The following is a 21,288-nucleotide window of genomic DNA, read 5'->3' on the forward strand; positions in this document are numbered from 1 at the left end:
TGGAGTTGAGACAGTAAATCAGCCCTCTTGTTCTATGACTGGTCTCTGTTTTTCACATCTCTGAGTCCGTATCATAACATTGTATTTGAGGTGATATACCACAGTTATATATTTATGGCAGGCTAGTATCTACAGGCCCTCGTCAGTACCTTAATTCAAGCTCCTTTTATTTATGTTTTAGCCGAAACCATGTTGAAGAGATCAGACATTCAGAAAAGACCACAGTTTTAGTACCCAGGAGCAGATCTTGTTGGGAGGGGCAGCGGAGTTGACAGTTTATTTGTTTCAGGCCAGCAAGGTTAGGGAATGATATAGTTGGAGTGAAGTTTGTGTTGCTAAATGATAACAGTGGCAGTTAGAATAGGAAAGGCTAGATAGAACTTATCTACTTCCTAATAAAATATGGTTTCTTGATAGCAAGAATTGGAGATCTTCCTTAGGGCTCAGAGAATGGAGATTGAGGCCAGCATTGTTAAATGTTGACAAGCAAGTGCAGAAGAGCCACACACATACATACACACACATACACACACACACACACACACACACATCACAAAACTCCATTCCATATTGCCAAATTTTCTAGCAAAGCTTTAGGTGTGCGTAAACGGTTGTTGCCCATGCACCGCTCAACTTGCAGCCACTGTCATCAGAAGAGACGTTCCCCTGACCATACCACAGTCTGTTGTGTGTCAGGGTTTCCTCCTGCGCTGCCTCCTCTTCTCAGTAGAACCCTGGGCAGGTATTTTTTTGCCATTCTCTTTTTCTGTTCTTCAGCATTGCTGCTCACCTTCAAGGGGCAGTAGCGTGCTTTTTCACAACATGCATTTAGTGTTGGCACCATTGCTGAAAGGTTTTTGATATTTTCACCATGTCTTTTCTGTGAAGATTTCTTCTACTCTTGATTTTATGTCGGCCATTTTCTTCCATAAAAACCCATTTCATCTTTGCCTATTTGTGACAGTTTAGGCTGTCTTTCCCTCCTTTTTTTGTAGCTGAAGGGAAGCCTTAGGTCTTTTTAAGCTGGGCTGCTCACTAAACTGAGAGGATGTGGATCTGGTAGGAAATGGGAAACCACCACACCAACCTAAAAGCTCTTGAAACACCCTCTGCTCCAGTATGGGACAGAATCATATATGTAATTCATTGCATTGCTGTCCTCAAAGAACAACTATTAAAGAAACCCAATTTTGCTTTCCATCCCGCCCTCAATAGCAGTCCTGTCCCTTCTTTGACCTGAACACACCTAGGTCCTGCATATGAGATTAGGTTTGGGTTAGTATTGTGCAATGAAATGCAGAAACTTGATGGCACAATATTTGTGCAGACAGTCTTTCTTCCAAATTGTGCTCTCTGTTAACCGTGGAGAGTTCAGCATTTGGACATCTTTACTTTTAAAACTGGCATATTGGTTACTATGGCGCTGTGTAGTGAGACTACTTGGGATGTGTCTTGTTAAAGAATCTGTAGGGTGTATAAAATGGAAGAACTGACATAGAAAGACAGAAATTGAGAAGCCAAGGTAGAAATGAAATCATTTCCACAGAAATTTTTTTATTTTTGCTATCAAATTACAGTAAATGTGTACGTTTTTGCCTTCTGTTTATATATGTTTTGTTAAGTTCACATCTTTGTCTGTGTGTACTAACTATACCACACATACATTCCCGTAGGTGTTCTGTTTCTCGCTAACAGAAGATGATGTTGCAATTCTAAGTGGAATGCATGATGGGCGTCATGTTTCTTGGGATCCAACCAGTATTTTATAAATATCAAGGTTTGAGCTTTTTCTTGTTGGTGTTCATCCACTCTCACTCTCCAGCAGTTCTTTAAAAATATGCAGATGTAATAATTGGTCTGTAGACTAGAAGTGTAACATAAGCATGGTTGATTGCACATTATCTGATGTCGGGCTGACCTGGATACTTGCCAGCGACTTCAGGCCTGCTAACAGTGTGCGCCCTAAGTTGCTGCTGCTCAGTTGTTTTTTGGAACTGAGGCACACAAGCCCTTGGAGAATGCAAGGAGATGCGCTGCTTGGGCACCCCTTGTGCACCTGACTTCCTATTGCCATCGTTCTTGTTTCCCGCTTTCCATATCAAAGACAGCTGCTGGCATATTCTGTGCATGTGAGGACCACTTGGCTCCCCCAGTCTGCCCATATATGCCTGCCTACTGTGCTGCCAGAGGTCTTACTCAACCTGTCATCATCTTCTTTCCTCTCCTAGACTACTGAGGTCCCTTTGTGTCTGTCCAAAATAATTTATAATACAGTAAAAGGTTTCACCATGGTGCTTAGAAAATGAGTACCATCTCCACCATCCTAATATTACCAAAGCATATCGCTATTTTATACCAAACAATTTCCTGCATACAGGAAATAGTAAAATTCATAGACTCTAAAGGACCTAATTTTCAAAGGTTTCATGATTGTACAGTCGAAAATTCACAAATTAAGGATAATAATGAAAAAGACTTAAGTGCGAGGCAATTTTTTTGGCCACTCATGTTTCACACTTCTGTATTGTAACCAGTAGTCTGTATTGTAACTAGAGGTCCCGTATGCTAGCAGTCCTACCACTTAAAGCTATAATCCAGGAGAGGGGAATTGGGTGAAAACCCTTCTGTGTGCTTTACCTGCTACTGCCGCCTGAACCGGGGGTTAGTGGAGTTTCTTTCGAGCCCCGACGGACAGTGGAGTTAATTTGCCCGGCTACCCCGAACCGGAACTGGAGGCGGGACTATTAGAACTGTGCCGACCGCGGCGCTCAGCCGACGCCAGGCGCGCCGCCAAAGCTGCGCGCGCAGGTATGTACGGCTTAGCCTGGCTTTGCCTGATTTGACTGATTTGCCTGAAAACTTCAGAACTGTAAGTTAAAAATTACATTGAATAATTTGCAAAGGTTGTACACCCATACCCCTCCCCACGAGATCCGTTCTTAAAGAGTAGCTGGCTTGTTACGGCGGTTACTACCCCAAACCAAATGTGCCTGATACTTCACTTTCCATGCATATCCAGCATGGCTCTCTGCTTCAACGGCATGGGAGAAAGACTGATACATCAAGCATTTCCAGCATAGCTCTCTGCTTCAACAGCAGGGGAAAAAAAACCAAACAAAAAAAACAAAAAACTGATGCTTCACGCATATCCTGCATAGCTTCAACGACAGGGGTGAAGAAAAAAAGGTTTCGCAATCACAAAGCGAGGAGTAGCTGGCTTGTTACGGCGGTTACTACCCCAAACCAAATGTGCCTGATACTTCACTTTCAGTGCATATCCAGCATGGCTCTCTGCTTCAACGGCAGGGGAGAAAAAAACTGATACTTCACGCATATCCAGCATAGCTCCCTGCTTCAACGGCAGGGGAGAAGAAAAAACAACCAACACGGGCTGTACAACATAGTCTAGGTAAAACAAATAAGCATGGGTGTAGCTTGCTTATCGCGGCGGTTACTACCCCTAACTAATCAAGCTAGATATTTCACTTGGATGCAGCTCCATCACTGCTCTCTACATTAATGGTGGGGGTGGAAGGGGAATAGAACAAAGAGCTAAGAGAAACAGATAAGTATGAGAGAAAAAATGTGTGAAGCTTGCTGGGCAGACTGGATGGGCCGTTCGGTCTTCTTCTGCCGTCATTTCTATGTTTCTGTGTTTCTATTAGTACAAATCCAAACTGCATCCCGAAGTGTCCAGGTCTTTTTTCAATTTATATTATGCCTCACACAAAGAGAAAGGCAAGACTGCGCCTTGTCTCTAATATTTCTTCAGTACCTGGACAAAGATCGGTGGCGGATTGGCTGGAAATCTCTCAATTGAACCCCGAGGTACAGGCTGCTGTGGGGGATGATTTAGAGCCAAATCTCCCACACCTGGCCCCTGAAATATCTTTAAGTCCCGGGGCACCTGAAGTACCATCTCCTCCTGGCAATAAGGTGATTTCTCCCTTAGTTGAGCCAGAGGGAAACCAGAAGGAAGAAACTAGATCTGGAATTACATTAAGTCTGCAAGAAGAAGAAATGAAAAGGAGTAAGAACTTGGAAGATCCTCCTCGTTTGGAAGAAGATCTGGAGATAAGTGGAGAAGGAGGATCTCAAACAGAACCTAGAGACTCTAGCACACCTAAGATGTCTAATAAAAAGGTTATGGATTTAACAGAGTTAGTTAAAGTGAAAGCAATGAAACCTAATACAGTGACATTAGATTCTCTTTGGAATTATATGGTAAAGATTGACTCCCTTATTGTAAATCTGACAGGTGAAGTAAGACAAACAAATGTATCTCTGAAGGAAAATAGTAAAAAGATTCAAGAACATCAAGAGAAACTAGGTAATATAGAGAACCGGTTAAAGCAAGTTGAGAGTATTCAGGAGTCTCAAATAAAAAATGAAATAATATATCAAAGGAAAATAGAATCTTTGGAAAATACTGTGAGGGCATTAAATTTAAGAATTACAAATTTTCCCATTTCAGATTATATAACACCAATTGACTTGTTTAAATCATATGTTATTAAAATTCTAAATATACCGGAACAAGCTATACCAGTAGTAGTTAGAGCTTTCTATATTGGGGTAAAGAAAAGTAAAGAGCAGAGAGAACAAATCAGTAATGAGAGAGAACAAAAGGTAGAATCATCTATAAACATATCAGACTTACTACAGAAGTCTCAAGATGAATTAGATATTAAAGAAAGATGTACTTTATTAGTACAATTTGCTTTTATAACAGATAAGGATAATGTTTTAAAATTATTCTTTCGGAATAGATCTAAAATCTTTTATGGACAGAAAGTTTGGGTCTTCCCCGACTTGGAAAAAACCACACAATTACGCAGAAAAAAGTTCTTGGGTTTTAAAAAAGAGGTAGAAGAAAAAGGAGGTTTCTTTCTTCTAAAGTATCCTTGCAGGTGTGTAATTAAATTTGGGGGAAAGGATTATTCCTTTTTAGACCCAGAACAGTTAAAAATCCTTCTTGGAAAATAGGAACAGGTGATTAAAAGAAAACAGAGTTCCATGTACTTGAATAATTATGTTTATTTCCTGGTAGGAGGCTCCTTTTCCTTTCTTTAATGTAACTGATCTCAAAACTTTTCCTATAGTTAGAAGAGTTATTTACACAAAAAATTGTTTGGATTTTGATTGCTTTGTTTTGATTTCACTTTGGATGTAAAGACTTGTATTGCGATTTGATAAGATATTTTATAGAATTCTTATATTGGATCTGAAAATTCATAAATTAAAAAAAAAAAAAAAAGCTATAATCCATCTCCAATGAATATGTTTTCAGTTAGAGCAAGCTGCTCTGTTAACTCCTCAAATCTGCAAGCTAAGTAAATGAATTATACGTAATTTTTCTGATATCTGCACTTAACAGTCTCACCAGTAGTATAGAAAAATCCTTGTTTGCAGAGTAAACTCTCACATCCTTGCTTAAATTGGAAGACAATAGAAGCAAATCAGAAGGGCCAGTCTTGTACCTCAGTGGCTATGCTTTATGCTGTCATGTGGAGGATCTGGGATGGATTCCTGGGTTTGTTGGGGTTGAGGGTGCTGTGGAGACAGCAGTCATAGCCCCTGGTGGGGGAAGGATGGTTCCAGTCATTGCGTATCAGCAACACCTACTGGCAGGACTTGCGGCTCACAGTTGCAGGGTCCCAGAAGAAGCCCTGATGCTTGGTCCCCAGCATAGGACTGGGGCTGCAATAACTGACAGGTCGATCCAGTAACGTGCAGTTAAAGATTGCCCGTCTGTAACGTGCTGGGAGCGCACAATACAGACGAGTAAGGCCATCCAGCCATACAGTCTCCAGTTTCACGCGTCCTTAGCGCTTCCTAAAATAAACACCTAACCCTTTCCGCACCCAGCATGTAAATGAACGAAAAAGCTGTATAATGAAGGAATTAGCTATTCCCCTCCGATACTGTAACGGGCGCTGATATTATCTCCTTAGGAACGCGCTGTTTTGCCGCGGCCTTAACCTGTTAGTTTACCGCCTCCCCCTAGTAGGAGTTAGGACTGTGTAACAAATCCATCGACACCGCTTAAGATACTCAAACACAATAAAACAATAAGCCTGGCACCTTCCTTGATGTAGTACGTCCCGGATGCCCCCCCCCCCCCTCCCCAGCGTGCCCGCCACTACCCCTTTCATCAGCTGCATCCACCCATTATGCCCCTCATGGGCATGTCCCGCTTCACAGAGCGCTCCCACTCAAATCCGTTCATGGGTATATACCCTTTCGCCCCCCTCACAGCGCCATGCTACCACTGCGACCCGGAGGAGGTGAGGCACAGCGGCGAAGACAGACGGGAGAGGAGAAAAAGCAGAGCCGAGCAAAGCAAAAGCGTGCAGCAAGCCGGCGAAATAGACCTGCGAGCAGAGGCAATAGCAGCGGTTCGGTAAGCCTGGCACCCTCCTTGATGTAGTACGTCCCGGATGCCCCCCCCTCCCCAGCGCGCCCGCCACTACCCCTTTCATCAGCTGCATCAACTGCGACCCGGCAGTCCCGTGAGGCCTACAAAAAAAAAAAAATCCCCGGCTCCCGCGCCCCCGCACTGGCCCGCCGACTCTACCCCCCCCCCCCCCCCCCCTCCCGATCGGGCAGATAGGCGGCGGCGACGAAAACCAAAGCAATTTTTTTTTTTTTTTCAAAAAGCGACATCACACATTGCATAAAATAATTTCTCCAGCCTTAAAGCGACTTACTTTTGGGATCTGTCAAGATCCCAAAAGTAAGTCGCAAAAGTAATTTACTTTTCTGAAGACATCAGGAACATGATCTTAGCTCCTCCGGACGAGGACGAAGATGGCCGCCTGCACGGGGAAAGCGGGCAATTGGCCGCTGAAGACGTGACCTCACGTCTTCAGCGGCCAATTGCCCGCTTTCCCCCATGCAGGCGGCCATCTTCGTCTTGAGCTACGATCGTGATGGCTTCAGAAAAGTAAGTTACTTTTGCGACTTACTTGACAGATCCCAAAAGTAAATCGCTTTAAGGCTGGAGAAATTATTTTATGCAATGTGTGATGTTGCTTTTTGAAAAAAAAAAAATTGCTTTGGTTTTCGTCGCCGCCTCCTACCTGCCCGATCGGGAGGGGGGGGGGGGGGGGTAGAGTCGGCGGGCCAGTGCGGGGGCGCGGGAGCCGGGGATTTTTTTTTTTTTGTAGGCCTCACGGGACTGCCGGGTCGCAGTGGATGCAGCTGATGAAAGGGGTAGTGGCGGGCGCGCTGGGGAGGGGGGGGGGGGGGGGGGGCATCCGGAACGTACTACATCAAGGAGGGTGCCAGGCTTACCGAACCGCTGCTATTGCCTCTGCTCGCAGGTCTATTTCGCCGGCTTGCTGCACGCTTTTGCTTTGCTCGGCTCTGCTTTTTCTCCTCTCCCGTCTGTCTTCGCCGCTGTGCCTCACCTCCTCCCGGAGCAAGGCTGCTTTCGCGCCCTGCTCCGGGAGGAGAGACACAGCGACGAAGCAACAAAGACTTTTCGTGTTTTTTTACACTTCCTGGTTCCTGTCATTCCAAATGCCATTTGAAATGACATTTGAAATGACAGGTACCGTCGCACCCTGGTTACTGTATAGGCGCTGTATTAAGCGCCTATACAGTAAAATGGGTTACGCGGCCATAACCCTTCCCTACCGCTTTAAAGCCGCGGCATGCATTTGCATGCGATTAGAGGAGAGTATCGGGGAGTTAGTGAAGAGAACTGTGGGTGCGGGGAGGAAGGGTGCCCCTGACACTGCCGCACTGTTTCTACCGCGGCCTTACTGGATCGACCTGTGAGTTGGGAGGGGATATAAGATAGGGAAAGATTCTCCAAGTAGTTGTGAATGAAGGCTGATGGTGCCAGATCCCAGCCCTGAGCTGGAAGCCTAAAAGGAGCAGGAAGAAACTGCTAGGCCAAAAAAATAAAATAAACACATTGCAAGCCATTTTATTTTATCAAATCGTAGTGAATAGAGTTGATTGTTTTCCCGCTGAAGTTATTTAGTCACTGGTTTTATTGATTGTTTGCAACAGGAAATGCTGCGATTTAGCTCATACTGCTGTGGAAGCTAAATCATAGTGGCCAATCCAAGTCGCAAGTACCCAAACATTAAATAGACCCCAAGCTACTATTTCTTATTGATTAATAGCAGTTTATGGGCTTCTCCTCTAGGAACTTATCCAAATCTTTTTTAAACCCAGTTACACTAACTCCCATAACCACATCCTCTGGCAATGAATTCCAGAGCTTAATTATGTGTTAAGTGAAAGAATTATCTCAGATTTCTTTTAAATGAGCTACTTGCTAACTTCATGGAGTGCCCCCTAATCCTTGTATTATCCAAAAGAGTAAATAACCAATTCACATTTACCCGTTCAAGTCCTTTCATGATTTTGTAGACCTCTGTCATAGACCCTTTCAGCCGTCTCTTCTCCAAGCTGAACAGCCCTAACCTCTTTAGTCTTTCCTCATAGGGCAGCCGTTCCATTCCCCTTTATCATTTTGGTCATCTTTCTCCAGTGCAACCATATCTTTTTTTGAGATGCAGCAACCAGAATTGCCCACAGTATTCAAGGTGCAGTCTTGCCATGGATTGATACTGAGACATTGACATGCGTAGGATCGGGTGAACAACCAGGTCTTGAGGTTCTGTCTGAATTTCTTAGTGCAGGTTTCAAGGCGAAGGAGGGTGGGCATAGAATTCCATAGGGAGGGTCCAGCTAGGGATAGCGCACGTTGTTTGGTGATTGTTAGATGGAAGAGATTGGGAGAAGGTGTGTTAATGTTTGCGGTGTAGGGTGCTCTGGTGGGTCTGGAAGAGGAACGGATGTATAAATAGTCTGAGAACCAGAGCATGTCTGGATTGTGGATGGCTTTGTGAATAAGTGTGAGAGTTTTAAATTGAATTCTGGCTGTGATGGGGAGCCAATGAAGCTGTTTGAGGATAGGTGTCATGTGTTCTTTTCTGCGGGTGCCTGTTAATATTCTTGCAGCAGCATTTTGAAGTAGCTGCAGGGGGGCAAGGCTGCTTTTCGGGAGACCTAGGAGTAGAGCTTTTGCGTAGTCTATTTTAGATAAAATGAGGGCTTGTAGGGCAGTTCTGAAGTCATTGAGGTGCAGAATAGGTTTGAGTTTTTTGAGGGTGTGTAATTTGAAATAACAGTCTTTGATAGTGGAGGTGATAAATTTCTGTAGGTTGAATTGCGGGTCAAGTGTGACACCTAGGTCTCTTACAAATTGCAAGAGGACTGGAGGAGCAAGAGGGGAGTTGGCTGAGGGTGTGGGTATGTGGTTGATGGGTTGAGGTGAAATGATCATGGGTTCAGTCTTGTTAGGATTTAGGGCTAGATTGAGTTGGGTGAGTAGACAGTTGATGGATGAGAGGGCACTGTCCCATCTTTTAATGGCGTTGGAGATGGAGTCGGTGATGGGGATGAGCACTTGCACATCGTCAGCATAGACGAAATGCGGGAGGCCGAGATTTGAGAGTAGCTGGCAGAGGGGGAGGAGGTATATGTTGAAGAGTGTGGATGTTAAGGAGGAGCCCTGGGGTACGCCCCTTGTGATGTCGATTGGCTCGGATTCATGGTTTTCAATTTTTACCTTGTAGTGTCTGTCCCTTATATATGAATTAAACCAGCGAAGTGGGGTCCCAGAGATGCCAATGTCAGCTAGCCTGTCGAGTAAGATAGAGTGGTTAATAGTGTTGAAGGCTGCGGAGATGTCCAATAGGGCCAGAATGAATGTGTGACCTTTGTCAAAGCCTCTGATGATGAGGTGGGTGAGGGAGAGTAGTAAAGTTTCGGTACTGAAGCGCTTTCTGAAGCCGTGTTGTGATGGAAAGAGAATCTGGTGCTGGTCTAAGTAGTTTGACAGTTGAGTGTTAACTGTTTTTTCAAGGACTTTAGCGACGAAGGGGAGGTTGGAGATGGGTCGGTAGTTGGATAAATCGGTAGGGTCAAGTTTCGGTTTCTTAAGGATAGGTTTTACTATGGCTAATTTGAGCTGGGTGGGAACATCTCCAGTGGACATGGAGGTGTTGATAATATCAGCTAGCGGTTGGGAAATAATATCTGGGATTGTCAGCATTTTGGAGGGGATCATGTCATAGGGGTGAGTAGCGGGTCGCATTTTCTTAAGTATAGCAGATATTTCAGAGGGGGAGGTACTTTCGAATGCGTCCATTTTGGAGTCTCTCTCTTGAGGGGTAAATTTGTTAGGTGAAGGAGCAGAGGGAAAGCGGGAGGCAATGGTAGCGATCTTGTTGTGGAAATATTGAGCAAGCTGGTTGCATTTGGTGTTAGGGTCTTCGCATGTGGATGTCTTGGGCGCTGTTTTGGTGAGGTTAGAGATTATAGAAAAGAGAGCCCTCAGGTTGAATTGATAGTTGTGAATTTTGGTGGCATAGTGGTCACGTTTGGCTTTGAGAGTGTTGGCTCTGTAGTCATGCAGTAGGGTTTTGTATATGTTATGATAACTATTGCCAAGCGGTCCCACCTCTGTTACCTCTCACAAAATCATGCACTCCACTGAGAATTAGATCTAAAATTACTCCCTCTCTTGTCTGTTCCTGAACCAATTGCTCCATAAAACTGTCTTTTTTATTCCATCTAGGAATTTTATCTCTCTAGCATTTCCTGATGTTACATTTACCCAGTCAATATTGGGGTAATTGAAATCTCCCATTATTACTGCACTACAAATTTGGTTAGCTTCTCTAATTCCTCTTACCATTTCACTGTTCATCTCGTCATTTTGGCCAGGTGGACGGTAGTATACTCCTATCACTATACTCTTCCCCAACACACAAGGGATTTCTACCCATAAAGATTTCATTGTACGTTTAGTCTCTTGCAGGTTCTTCTTTATCCTGTTGAACTCTATGCCGTCTCGGACATAAAGCGCCACCCCGCCTCCAAATTGCTCCTCTCCGTCATTGCAATATAATTTGTAACCAGGTATAGCACTGTCATCATTCACTGCTATACACTCTAAATCTCCCATCTTACTTCTTGCATTAGCATGCAGACATTTTAAAGTGTGTTTTTTGTTTCTCTTAATATTCTGCTTTTCAGTTAACAGAGATAATTTGGAATCTTTTAGCTAAGGTGATTCTTTACTTACAGCCATGTACTACATTTCTAATTATTGGAACCTCTCTATTAGGATGGATGCCCTAACTCTGCTTCATTAATAACCTTCGAAGATACCTCCCTCTGAACCATGTGTTGCTGAGCGACTGTCTGCTTTCCCCTTTGTTCTAGTTTAAAAGCTGCTCTATCTCCTTTTTAAAGGTTAGCACCAGCAGCCTGGTTCCACCCTGGTTAAGGTGGAGCCCATCCCTTCAGAAAAGATTCTCCCCCAAAAGTTTCCCTGTTCCTTACAAAACTGAATCCCTCTTCCTTGCACCATCGTCTCATCCATGCATTGAGATTCCGGAGCTCTGCCTGCCTCTGGGGACATGTACATGGAACAGGGAGCATTTCAGAGAATACTACCCTGGAGGTTCTGGATTTCAGCTTTCTACCTAAGAGCCTAAATTTAGCTTACATAACCTCCCTCTCACATTTTCCTATGTCCTTGGTGCCCACATGTATCACATCAGCCAGCTCTTCCCCAGCACTGTCTAAAATCCTATCTAGGTGACACGTTAGGTCCACCACCTTCGCACCAGGTAGGCATGTTACCAGACTATCCTCTCGCCCTTGAGCCCACCCGGCTGTCTACATTCCTAATAATTGAATCACCAACTATAACGGCTGAACTAAAGCTTTCCTCCTAGGCTGTAGCCCTGGGAGGCGCATCCTCAGTGCGAGAGGATAATGCACCACCTGGAGAGCAGGTCCTTGCTACAGGATCCTTTCCTGCTGCACCAGGTTGATGCTCTCTGATCAAGAGACCTTCTTCCTCCAAGGCAGCACTAGGGCTGCCAGACTGGCATTGGGACTTGGCTACTATGCCCCTGAAGGTCTCATCCATATACCTCTCTGTCTGCCTCAGCTCCTCAAAGTCTGCCACTCTAGCCTCCAGAGATCAGTCTTGTTCTCTAGGAGACAGGAGCACTGGGTACACACATATAGCTTCTCACCAACCAGTAAAAAATCATACGTGACACTCAACTGAAAAGACTCAACAGCAATGAAAGATCACACTTGGAAGGGCAATAATTAAAGCCTCTTCCACAAGTAAAATTCAGTTTTACCCACGTAAATGGGCTTTTTGATGATTGCTCACTCTATATGTGGGTAAAAGTACCTGGGTGTGCCTGCAGAGTAGGTGCTTTCACCCCCTGCATGCCTGGAGGAATTCCCAGGGCAGGGTTTGGTCAGGGAAGGCACTTACATGGCAGTTTTTGAATAATCAGAACTACCCACACAAGTTTGCCCAAAAAGAGCAAGCGAAAAGGGTTCTTTCCGTCAGCAATAATCAAAACAAACCTCCTACCTATGTTTTGCTTATTTTGGCAAACTCTGTGGAGTAAGGAAGTTTCCACAGGGCTGCCGAAATGCAAGTAGTTTATCAAGTACAACCCAGATGAAAGAATCAGTTCCTTATGTTCTTTTCTTGCTGATGATCATCCGTTTCTGCATTCCATGCCGAAGACCTCCAGTAGTAAAGAAGAGAAAACCCTATGAAACTGAAATGTTAATCTTCCTTCCGCGACTGCCTTAAATTGGCAGTGCTTTTACAATAATTCATTGCCTATCAGTCATGGGCACACTTCACGCTCTTGGTTTCGTGGCAGAGGAACAAGCATTCATATCGCCATTTTTTTTCCTGTTTTTCAGGCAACACTAAGTGACACAGGACATTGATTTATTGCTGCTGTCGATAACCAGACTGTTTTGTGGCTCCCTGATAAGCTTTGAAGTTTGTTTGCTTTGCCTTCTGAATGTCATAACTGCCACTGATAGTATTTAGAACTAATATCCCCCACCCCACCCCAGAAAGTATACATTGATGTCGGAATATTATTTCTCCCTTTTCTATATTTTAGAAATATTGTCTTAAAATAGGTTTGCAATCTTCCATATCTAATATTGGCTAAATTAAAATGCTTCCCTATGGGTGCTTGGCCCTATAAATCATATGCACTATTATAAAATATCAATCAAACAAATCTCTAGAAAAGGAGGAATTATATTTTACCCATACTATCTCAAAACTGATTTTTGGGAAATTGTATCAGAATAAATGTGCTTTCACAGTCGCCTGGCTCTTGCCCGCATAGGGCTACAACCAGTATCGTGTATATAGCACACACAGTGACCTCCATTTACTCTTTCCCAACTAACGCTGTTTTTATATTTTTTTAAAACCCCATCACGTGACCCACTACTTTCTAAAAACCTATCGCTCAATATTTCACTGAACTCTTTCCCAGCACCTAAGTGCTCCACACAGATCCTCACAATATATTTATCATATATTTTTCGATCATTGACACATTTAAATTCTTATCTCTTTCTTTTTTTCTTCACTTAGGTGTTGGGAAAGAGTTCAGTGAAATATTGAGCGATAGGTTTTTAGAAAGTAGTGGGTCACGTGATGGGGTTTTAAAAAAATATAAAAACAGCGTTAATTGGGAAAGACTAAATGAGGTGACTGTGTGTGCTATATACACGATACTTATCAAGATAAGTGGACATTTTCCAATATTAATGTGCAGCACTAAGATTTATTTCACATGGACATGTTTTTTTTTTAGAAGTATTAAATAGCAAAATTTAAAAAAGAAAAACATTTTTTAGGCAGCAGAGACATATGATTATAAAGAAGTGAGCACTGCTTATGCTATGCGTTCCTGCCATCACATATGGAACAGCTATGTAGTGAATATTTTGATGCTGCTTTATCATGAAGATCTTCCAAAAGTGGTAGATGTTTTATTTTTATTTCGCCTTGGTTTTCTTTTTTAAATGTATTTTGTCACTGAGGTATTTTTTTTATGGTTGTTTTAATGAGAAATGGTTGTAAAGAGTTTAGGAGAAAGGTATAGAAGGAGAGGATAACTAGGAAAGCAGAGTTTGCTGTCATGCAAACTTTCCAATAGTGGTCCAAATGCAACCAGTTTTGCAGTTCTTGATGAATATTTAATGGAGTCACATGGCTTGAAATTATGTTGCACATGTACTCATAAAGCATTGATGTGATAATGTAAGAACATAAGAACATGCCATGGTGGGTCAGACCAAGGGTCCATCAAGCCCAGAATCCTGTTTCCAACAGTGGCAAATCCAGGCTACAATCACTTGGCAAGTACCCAAGCAGTAAGTCTATTCCATGCTACTGATGCCAGTAATAGCAGTGGCTATTCCGTAAGTCAACTTGATTAATATTCTTTGTTAAATCCTTTTTAACTTTTGAAACTTGTATGCAAACTGGATACTCACAAACACATCCAATGATTAATGCTTTGTCTTTCCAACATGAAAATGACCTTGTTATACCTGTTCAGTTTTAGGTGTCAGTATCCATTAGAAACGGAGTGGCTGAAAAACATAGAGCCAGTACTTCCTTTCAGGGAACTGTGATTACAAGTAACACTTGTGTTAAAGGGTGCGATTTTCTGATGGGCTTTGATCTGCTTTGAAGTAGTTATGCACTTTCTAAAGAAAATGTTACCTAATTAATCTGGTCACAGCACTTTGCTGCTTTTCTAAGCCTTTATATATTCTGTGTTTTAGGTCACAGACTTCCTTTGTTAGAATTCTGCTGAAAACCTTCATACAGTTTATCTAAACTTGTTTACAGCCTGCTGGTTTTGAGATCCTAGTATTTATAGAAACTCGAGATAGCTGAAAATCAGAACCTGTCAAAATGCAAAATAATCCAGCTATGTATAGAACTCTATGGAAAATACTTACCTTGCAACCGTCATACGTAGCCGCAGTAGAATAATGGCTTATATTGTCAAGCCCTTGCAACTCTGGGCTTGAATAATCATAGGTTGCTGTAAGTATTAGGATGCAAACATTGTGTGGACACTACTAATGTCTGCACACCGCTTTCCACCAGTTAGGTAAATGATATCTTACGTCCTGAAGTGCTCGCTCCAACACAGCAGTGTTTCGGAGTGTAGACTCCTTCCTCAGGGAACTTCAGGGAGGTAGTTTACTGGTGCAATTCTGTGTGGAAATACAATGTAAGAGTTCTGAAAAAATGCCAAAAGGCTATTAATATAACAAATGGCTGAGATTTGGAAGCAAAACCACAGACTTACTGTGAGATGATAATTATGGTCAGTCAAGTAGCGGTGAATAACACTGGCTGAGATCGCTAAAAAACATGAAAGACAACGCAATTGGGGTGCAGGGAAACCTCCCTTATAGATAAACTTATGCGTTTAGGATAAACATCTTTAGCGAATTAAAAAGTCTTTGAATGTCGTCAATGCGATACCCAAGTGAAAAACTTACGTGCCCCAGAAGTGAGCAGCCTTGCCGTGATTCTTGCCGCTGAGATGACAGCGATCCGCGGGCGAAAACGCCGGTTTTAAAGGGGACCTATCGACTGAAGTTGGTGAGGCAGGAAATGACGTTTGAGATTCCAAATTTGGTGATGACCATATTAGGTGAGTGACGTGTGTGGGGAATACTAGCCCAGCTGAAATCCATATTTGGGCAGTGACGTTATGCGGCGGCCATTTTGAAGAAGGAGAATAGTGAAATGAATTCAAAATATAAAGCACCGCGGGTAGGGAATCCCATAAATGCGGAGGGAACTTCGTAAACCTAATTGTCTTCTAAACAACAGGATGATGGTGTTTAAGGAGTTGGCCTTGCACAAAAATGACGTACTTGATTCATAAGTCAAAAGGAATGCAGTGCTGGAATTTGAAGACCATCAACAAGTAATCTGAACAAACGATTTTCGTTGGATCTTTCTATTACGCTCCACTGAACCACTGGGGCTAAACGAAAGAATAGAATGGTTTTCTCTAGTTTAACAACCCTACATGGGTGTTTTCTCAGTTTGTTCAGATTACTTGTCGATGGTCTTCAAATTCCAGCACTGCATTCCTTTTGACTTATGAATCAAGTACGTCATTTTTGTGCAAGGCCAACTCCTTAAACACCATCATCCTGTTTACGAAGTTCCCTCCGCATTTATGGGATTCCCTACCCGCGGTGCTTTATATTTTGAATTCATTTCACTATTCTCCTTCTTCAAAATGGCCGCCGCATAACGTCACTGCCCAAATATGGATTTCAGCTGGGCTAGTATTCCCCACACACGTCACTCACCTAATATGGTCATCACCAAATTTGGAATCTCAAACGTCATTTTCCTGCCTCACCAACTTCAGTCGATAGGTCCCCTTTAAAACCGGCGTTTTCGCCCGCGGATCGCTGTCATCTCAGCGGCAAGAATCACGGCAAGGCTGCTCACTTCTGGGGCACGTAAGTTTTTCACTTGGGTATCGCATTGACGACATTCAAAGACTTTTTAATTCGCTAAAGATGTTTTATCCTAAACGCATAAGTTTATCTATAAGGGAGGTTTCCCTGCACCCCAATTGCGTTGTCTTTCATGTTTTTTAGCGATCTCAGCCAGTGTTATTCACCGCTACTTGACTGACCATAATTATCATCTCACAGTAAGTCTGTGGTTTTGCTTCCAAATCTCAGCCATTTGTTATATTAATAGCCTTTTGGCATTTTTTCAGAACTCTTACATTGTATTTCCACACAGAATTGCACCAGTAAACTACCTCCCTGAAGTTCCCTGAGGAAGGAGTCTACACTCCGAAACACTGCTGTGTTGGAGCGAGCACTTCAGGACGTAAGATATCATTTACCTAACTGGTGGAAAGCGGTGTGCAGACATTAGTAGTGTCCACACAATGTTTGCATCCTAATACTTACAGCAACCTATGATTATTCAAGCCCAGAGTTGCAAGGGCTTGACAATATAAGCCATTATTCTACTGCGGCTACGTATGACGGTTGCAATGTAAGTATTTTCCATAGAGTTCTATACATAGCTGGATTATTTTGCATTTTGACAGGTTTTGAGATCCTGCCATTAGCTCAAATGCTTTTGGTCAATATGAAAATATTTTTAGTTTTGTGTATCAGAATCTCTGTCTTGCCCAGCATTGAAAGATCTGTTGTACCTAGCATTGTCACTAAATGAGGCAAAACCACATTTATGTATTAAATCAATTTGACTATAATAATCTAAATATTATGTGGTAGAAGAGCCAAATTGAGGCCCTCAAAGCCAAATGCTGAGTATCCCTTCTCAAAATAATCAATTTGCTGATTTCTTGCTTCAGTTTGTTTCTCTATTGTTTACATTTTTGCCTTGGCAGTTTCTCCTTGCTCCTCTGTGTTTTCTGGTCCATCGGAACCAGCCTCCTTTGGCACTGAGCCTTCATTTGCAGTTAACTGGGCATTATCCCCATCTTTAACAATTCTTTCTCCAGTCCTGTCTAGCAACTTATGGGCGGCCCCCCCAACACAGATGTGCAGGTGCCGTTAATAACCGGGCACTCGATGCATTCGTGTGGGCAGTCACCCCCACCGCGCTGGGCTTACCTATCTGGGCGCAGGTGATCCCTCCCCCCCCCCCCCCCCCCCCCCCACGTGGGCAACAATGGCATCGTGGTGGGCCAGCGCTCCGGGATGGAGCTCCTTCCTGTGCGGCCGCTGCCTTGTTGACACAGCTCTTCCTGGTTGATCCAGCGTCGGGCAAGTTGATGTCATATTAACACGCCCCGATGCCGGGCCACTTGTTTGGTCTGGAAGAGCGGCGCGATGACGTCGGTGGGGGGCAACCGGTGGGGACTTTAAAACCCGTTGGCTGCCTTTGTTTGGCCTCTTCCTCTCTGGCCAGATACAGCATGATTCTCCCGTCCAACTCCCCCTTGTGTTAGCTAGAAGAAATTATTAGTCAGCAGGTTATTGGTTCTTTGTTATTCTGTTGCGCTGCGGCGGCAATCAAAGTCCAGGAGGCATTAGAAGGAAGCAGGGAGGTACCGATAAGGAGGAGAAAAGCCTTGGGGGCCCTAACTCTGCATTTGGCCTTGGATGATGAATGTCAGGCCTGGGGATTGGCCTTGACAGATCAACGGGCCAGACATGTTTGACAGGGGCTCAGTGGCGCCTGCTGCATGGCAGCCTCCCGGGTCCCCTCTGGTGAAGGCAGTCATGATGCCTGTCCGGGGGCTCGTGGGAAGCGAGACCCCCTCAGTTCCGCTGGGTGGAAAGAATCAAATATATCAGCACCTGCCCGGTGGTTGAGAGTAGGCAGTGATGGCAGGACTTGGCACCTAAATTAGACTCCCTTTATGGTACTCTAATAAACAGCTACAGCTATTTCATCCAAGTATGTGTCACGTTTTCTTGTGTGTGTATATGTTGCAGGGTCCACCGGACTTTCAGGAGGAGTTTGGACCACAGGGTGCAACAGGTGGTGCATTGAACTGCCTCCGGCGTCAGCCCCGATACCAGTGCTTAAAAGCCAGTGCCTGTGCTGCTAGCGCCCCTGCTGGAGCATCTCGATGTCCTGTTGGGCGTTCTAACCGACGCAAACCGTTGCCCCCTGGGTTTCCTTCGTTTTTCCCATGGTCACTGAGGCCCCACTCCAGAGCGATACCGATTATTGGATCCTACAAGGAGGAAAAACCACAATCGAGCCTGAGGCCTTTGAAGGTGCCTGCACTCCCCGAACCCATTCCCAGGCCATCTGGAGTTCCGTGGCGTTGGTTCCCTTGGTGCCTCCAGCACCATCGATGCCTTTGAGGCCTCCGGCACTGAGGTTGCCCAGACAACCCTCGATGCCGCTACCAAGGTGTATGGGTGCTGGCCTCCCTCACCGTCCTCCCGGGGATGTCAGTGAGGAAGATGCACTATATGATCTCTGGGGGAATGATTCATCGGAGTCCTCTTCTGAGGACTCTGGTGACTTGCCTTCCAAGCCTTCTCCACCAGATGAGAGGTGTCACTCTCCCCAAGAAGATCTCTTCTTCACTGGCTTTGTCAGGGCTATGGCGGAAACCATTCCTTTCCAACTCCTCACAGAGGAGGATGCCAGCCACAAAATGCTGGAGGTCCTCCAGTTTGTGGATGGTCCCAAAGGAGGTAGCAGCCATCCAGATCCATGGAATTCTCTTGGAATTTCTATACAGGATCTGGGAGCACCCGGGGTCTGTCCCCCAGTTAACCGGAAGACAGATGCCCTTTTAGTCCAACAAGTCCTAGGCTTGCAAAAACGACAGCTCCCCCACCAATCTGTGGTTGTGGAGTCTGCCCTTAAAGCTAAGAGATCTTGTACTCATTCCTCTGCCCCTCCAGGCTGAGAACACAGGGCACTAGATGCTCTTGGAAGGAGGGTTTTTCAAGGGGCAATGCTTATTGCCTGTATCGCCTCCTATCAGTTGTACATATCTCAATACAACAGGAACCTGTGGAAACAAGTTCAAGAGCTGGCGGAGTCCCTGCCTCAACAGCAGCAAGATGTGCTGGAGGTAATGATACAGAAGGGCCTGGAAGTTGGGGAAGCATGAAGTGAGGGCAACCTATGACATCTTTGAGATGGCAGCCAGAGTATCAGTTGCAGGTATTAGTGCCTGACACATGGCCTGGCTCTTCGGCCGGAGGTTCAAGAAAGACGGGCAGACCTGTCCTGTACTGGAGAAAATCTGTTCGAGGACAAGATAAGAGACGCGGTTGCTCAGCTCAAGGACCACCATGAAACCTTGCAGCAGCTCTTGGCCAGCGCCTCAGACCCACAGGCCCCCATGGCAAGGACTTCACAAGTCTTTTTACCGCCAAAGGAGATACTACCTTACGGCTTCACGTACCAGGGCATCACATGCCACAACCAGGGGCCGACCTCGCCAACAGCATGCCCCCAGGCCCCAACCCATGCTGCAGCCCAGCTGCGGCCTTTGGACTGACGACGAGAGAGCGAATGCCAGCTTCCAGAGCCTACAGATCCTTGCCCACTGGTCGGAGGCCGGCTATGTCTTTTTGCAGAACGCTGGGCCTCCATTACCACCGACAGCTGGTTTCTGGCCATTGGTGCAACATGGTTACTCTGCCTGAACTTCAAAACAGTCCCGACAGATTCTCCACCATTCTCAACGTGGGACACCTCGGGACATTGGGTAGTCCTTGAGTCAGAACTCTCGGCCTTGTTAAAAGCCGGAGCTGTCGAACCTATGCCTCGCTCTCAGCATGGTCGGGGATGCTACTCGAGGTATTTTCTGATACCGAAGAAAACAGGCGGCCTCCAGCCCATTCTTGACCTCAGAGCCTTAAACAGGCTCTTACAGCTAGAATGCTTCATGATGGGCACCCTGATCCCTCTCCTTCACAAAGGAAATTGGCTCTGCTCTCTTAATCTGAAGGACACTTACGCCCGTATACCATATTCCCGCCTCACAGGAAGTATCTTCATTTCCTAGTGGGCCACAGGTATTTCCAATACTGGGTGTGGCCCTTCGGCTTTGGCTCAGCCCCGCAGGTCTTCACAAAATGTCTGGCAGTAGTAGTAGGGGCACACCTGCACTGCAGTGGAGTGCACGTGTTCCCCTACCTGGACGTCTGGCTCATTAGGAGCACCACACAGGAGAGTGCTCTGCATTCCCTTTGCTTCACAGCCAGTGCTACAGTCACTGGGGTTCGTGATCAATCTACCGAAATCGCAATTGAGCCCTTCCCAGCAGCTGGCATTTATTGGGGCTCTGCTAGACACAACTCTCGCCAGAGCATTTCTTCCCCAGCACTGCGCCTATACCCTGGCATCGATGGTGTGCTCCATCCGCCGGCGTCTGACAGTTTCTGCCCGGTTACTGCTCCACTTGCTGGGCTGCATGGCAGCATCATTCATGTCCTCCACTTGCCAGGCTAGCCTGCAGGTAGCACAGTAGACACTCCGCTCTCGGTGGCTACAGGCCACCCAGGACCTTTCAGCGCCAATGCAGGTTACCTCGCCACTCTGGGCCTTCCTCTGCTGGTGGAAGAATCTGACCAACTTGAAAAGAGGCCTTCCCTTCCAAGTGCTATCTTCTCAGGTGGTGCTGACCACTGATGCCTCCACCTTGGGCTGGGGAGCACATGTGGGCAGTATCCACACGCAAGGCTTGTGGTCTGAGTAGGAAGCAAGTTGTCAAATAAATTTTCTGGAGCTGCAAGTGATCCGGCACACCCTCTCGGCATTCCAGAACCACCTGGCCCACAAAGTGGTTTTGATCCAGACAGACAACCAAATTGCAATGTGGAACATAAGCTGGGAGGCACGGGCTCCTTCCTGCTTTGCCAGGAGGTGGTACAGATTTGGACCTGGGC

At 45.1% G+C, this 21,288-nt stretch overlaps 1 protein-coding gene across 2 annotated transcripts in view; it reads left to right on the plus strand.

Moving 5' to 3' along the window:
- Window positions 1-21,288, plus strand: part of LOC115099970 (uncharacterized oxidoreductase ZK1290.5-like) — a 299,743-nt gene that overhangs the window by 258,421 nt on the left and 20,034 nt on the right. Inside the window, exon 7 of one of the 2 annotated variants that reach the window (XM_029618065.1) lies at window positions 1,674-1,777. The exons of the other annotated variant lie outside the window; for it this stretch is intronic. Coding sequence (XP_029473925.1) covers window positions 1,674-1,769 — 96 coding nt within the window. The 3' untranslated portion in view covers window positions 1,770-1,777. The remainder of the gene's footprint in view (window positions 1-1,673; window positions 1,778-21,288) is intronic. 2 annotated transcript variants of the gene reach the window in all.

The sequence above is a fragment of the Rhinatrema bivittatum genome, chromosome 10 (genome assembly GCF_901001135.1).
Source record: "Rhinatrema bivittatum chromosome 10, aRhiBiv1.1, whole genome shotgun sequence".
In the NCBI taxonomy this organism is placed as follows: Eukaryota; Metazoa; Chordata; class Amphibia; order Gymnophiona; family Rhinatrematidae; genus Rhinatrema; species Rhinatrema bivittatum.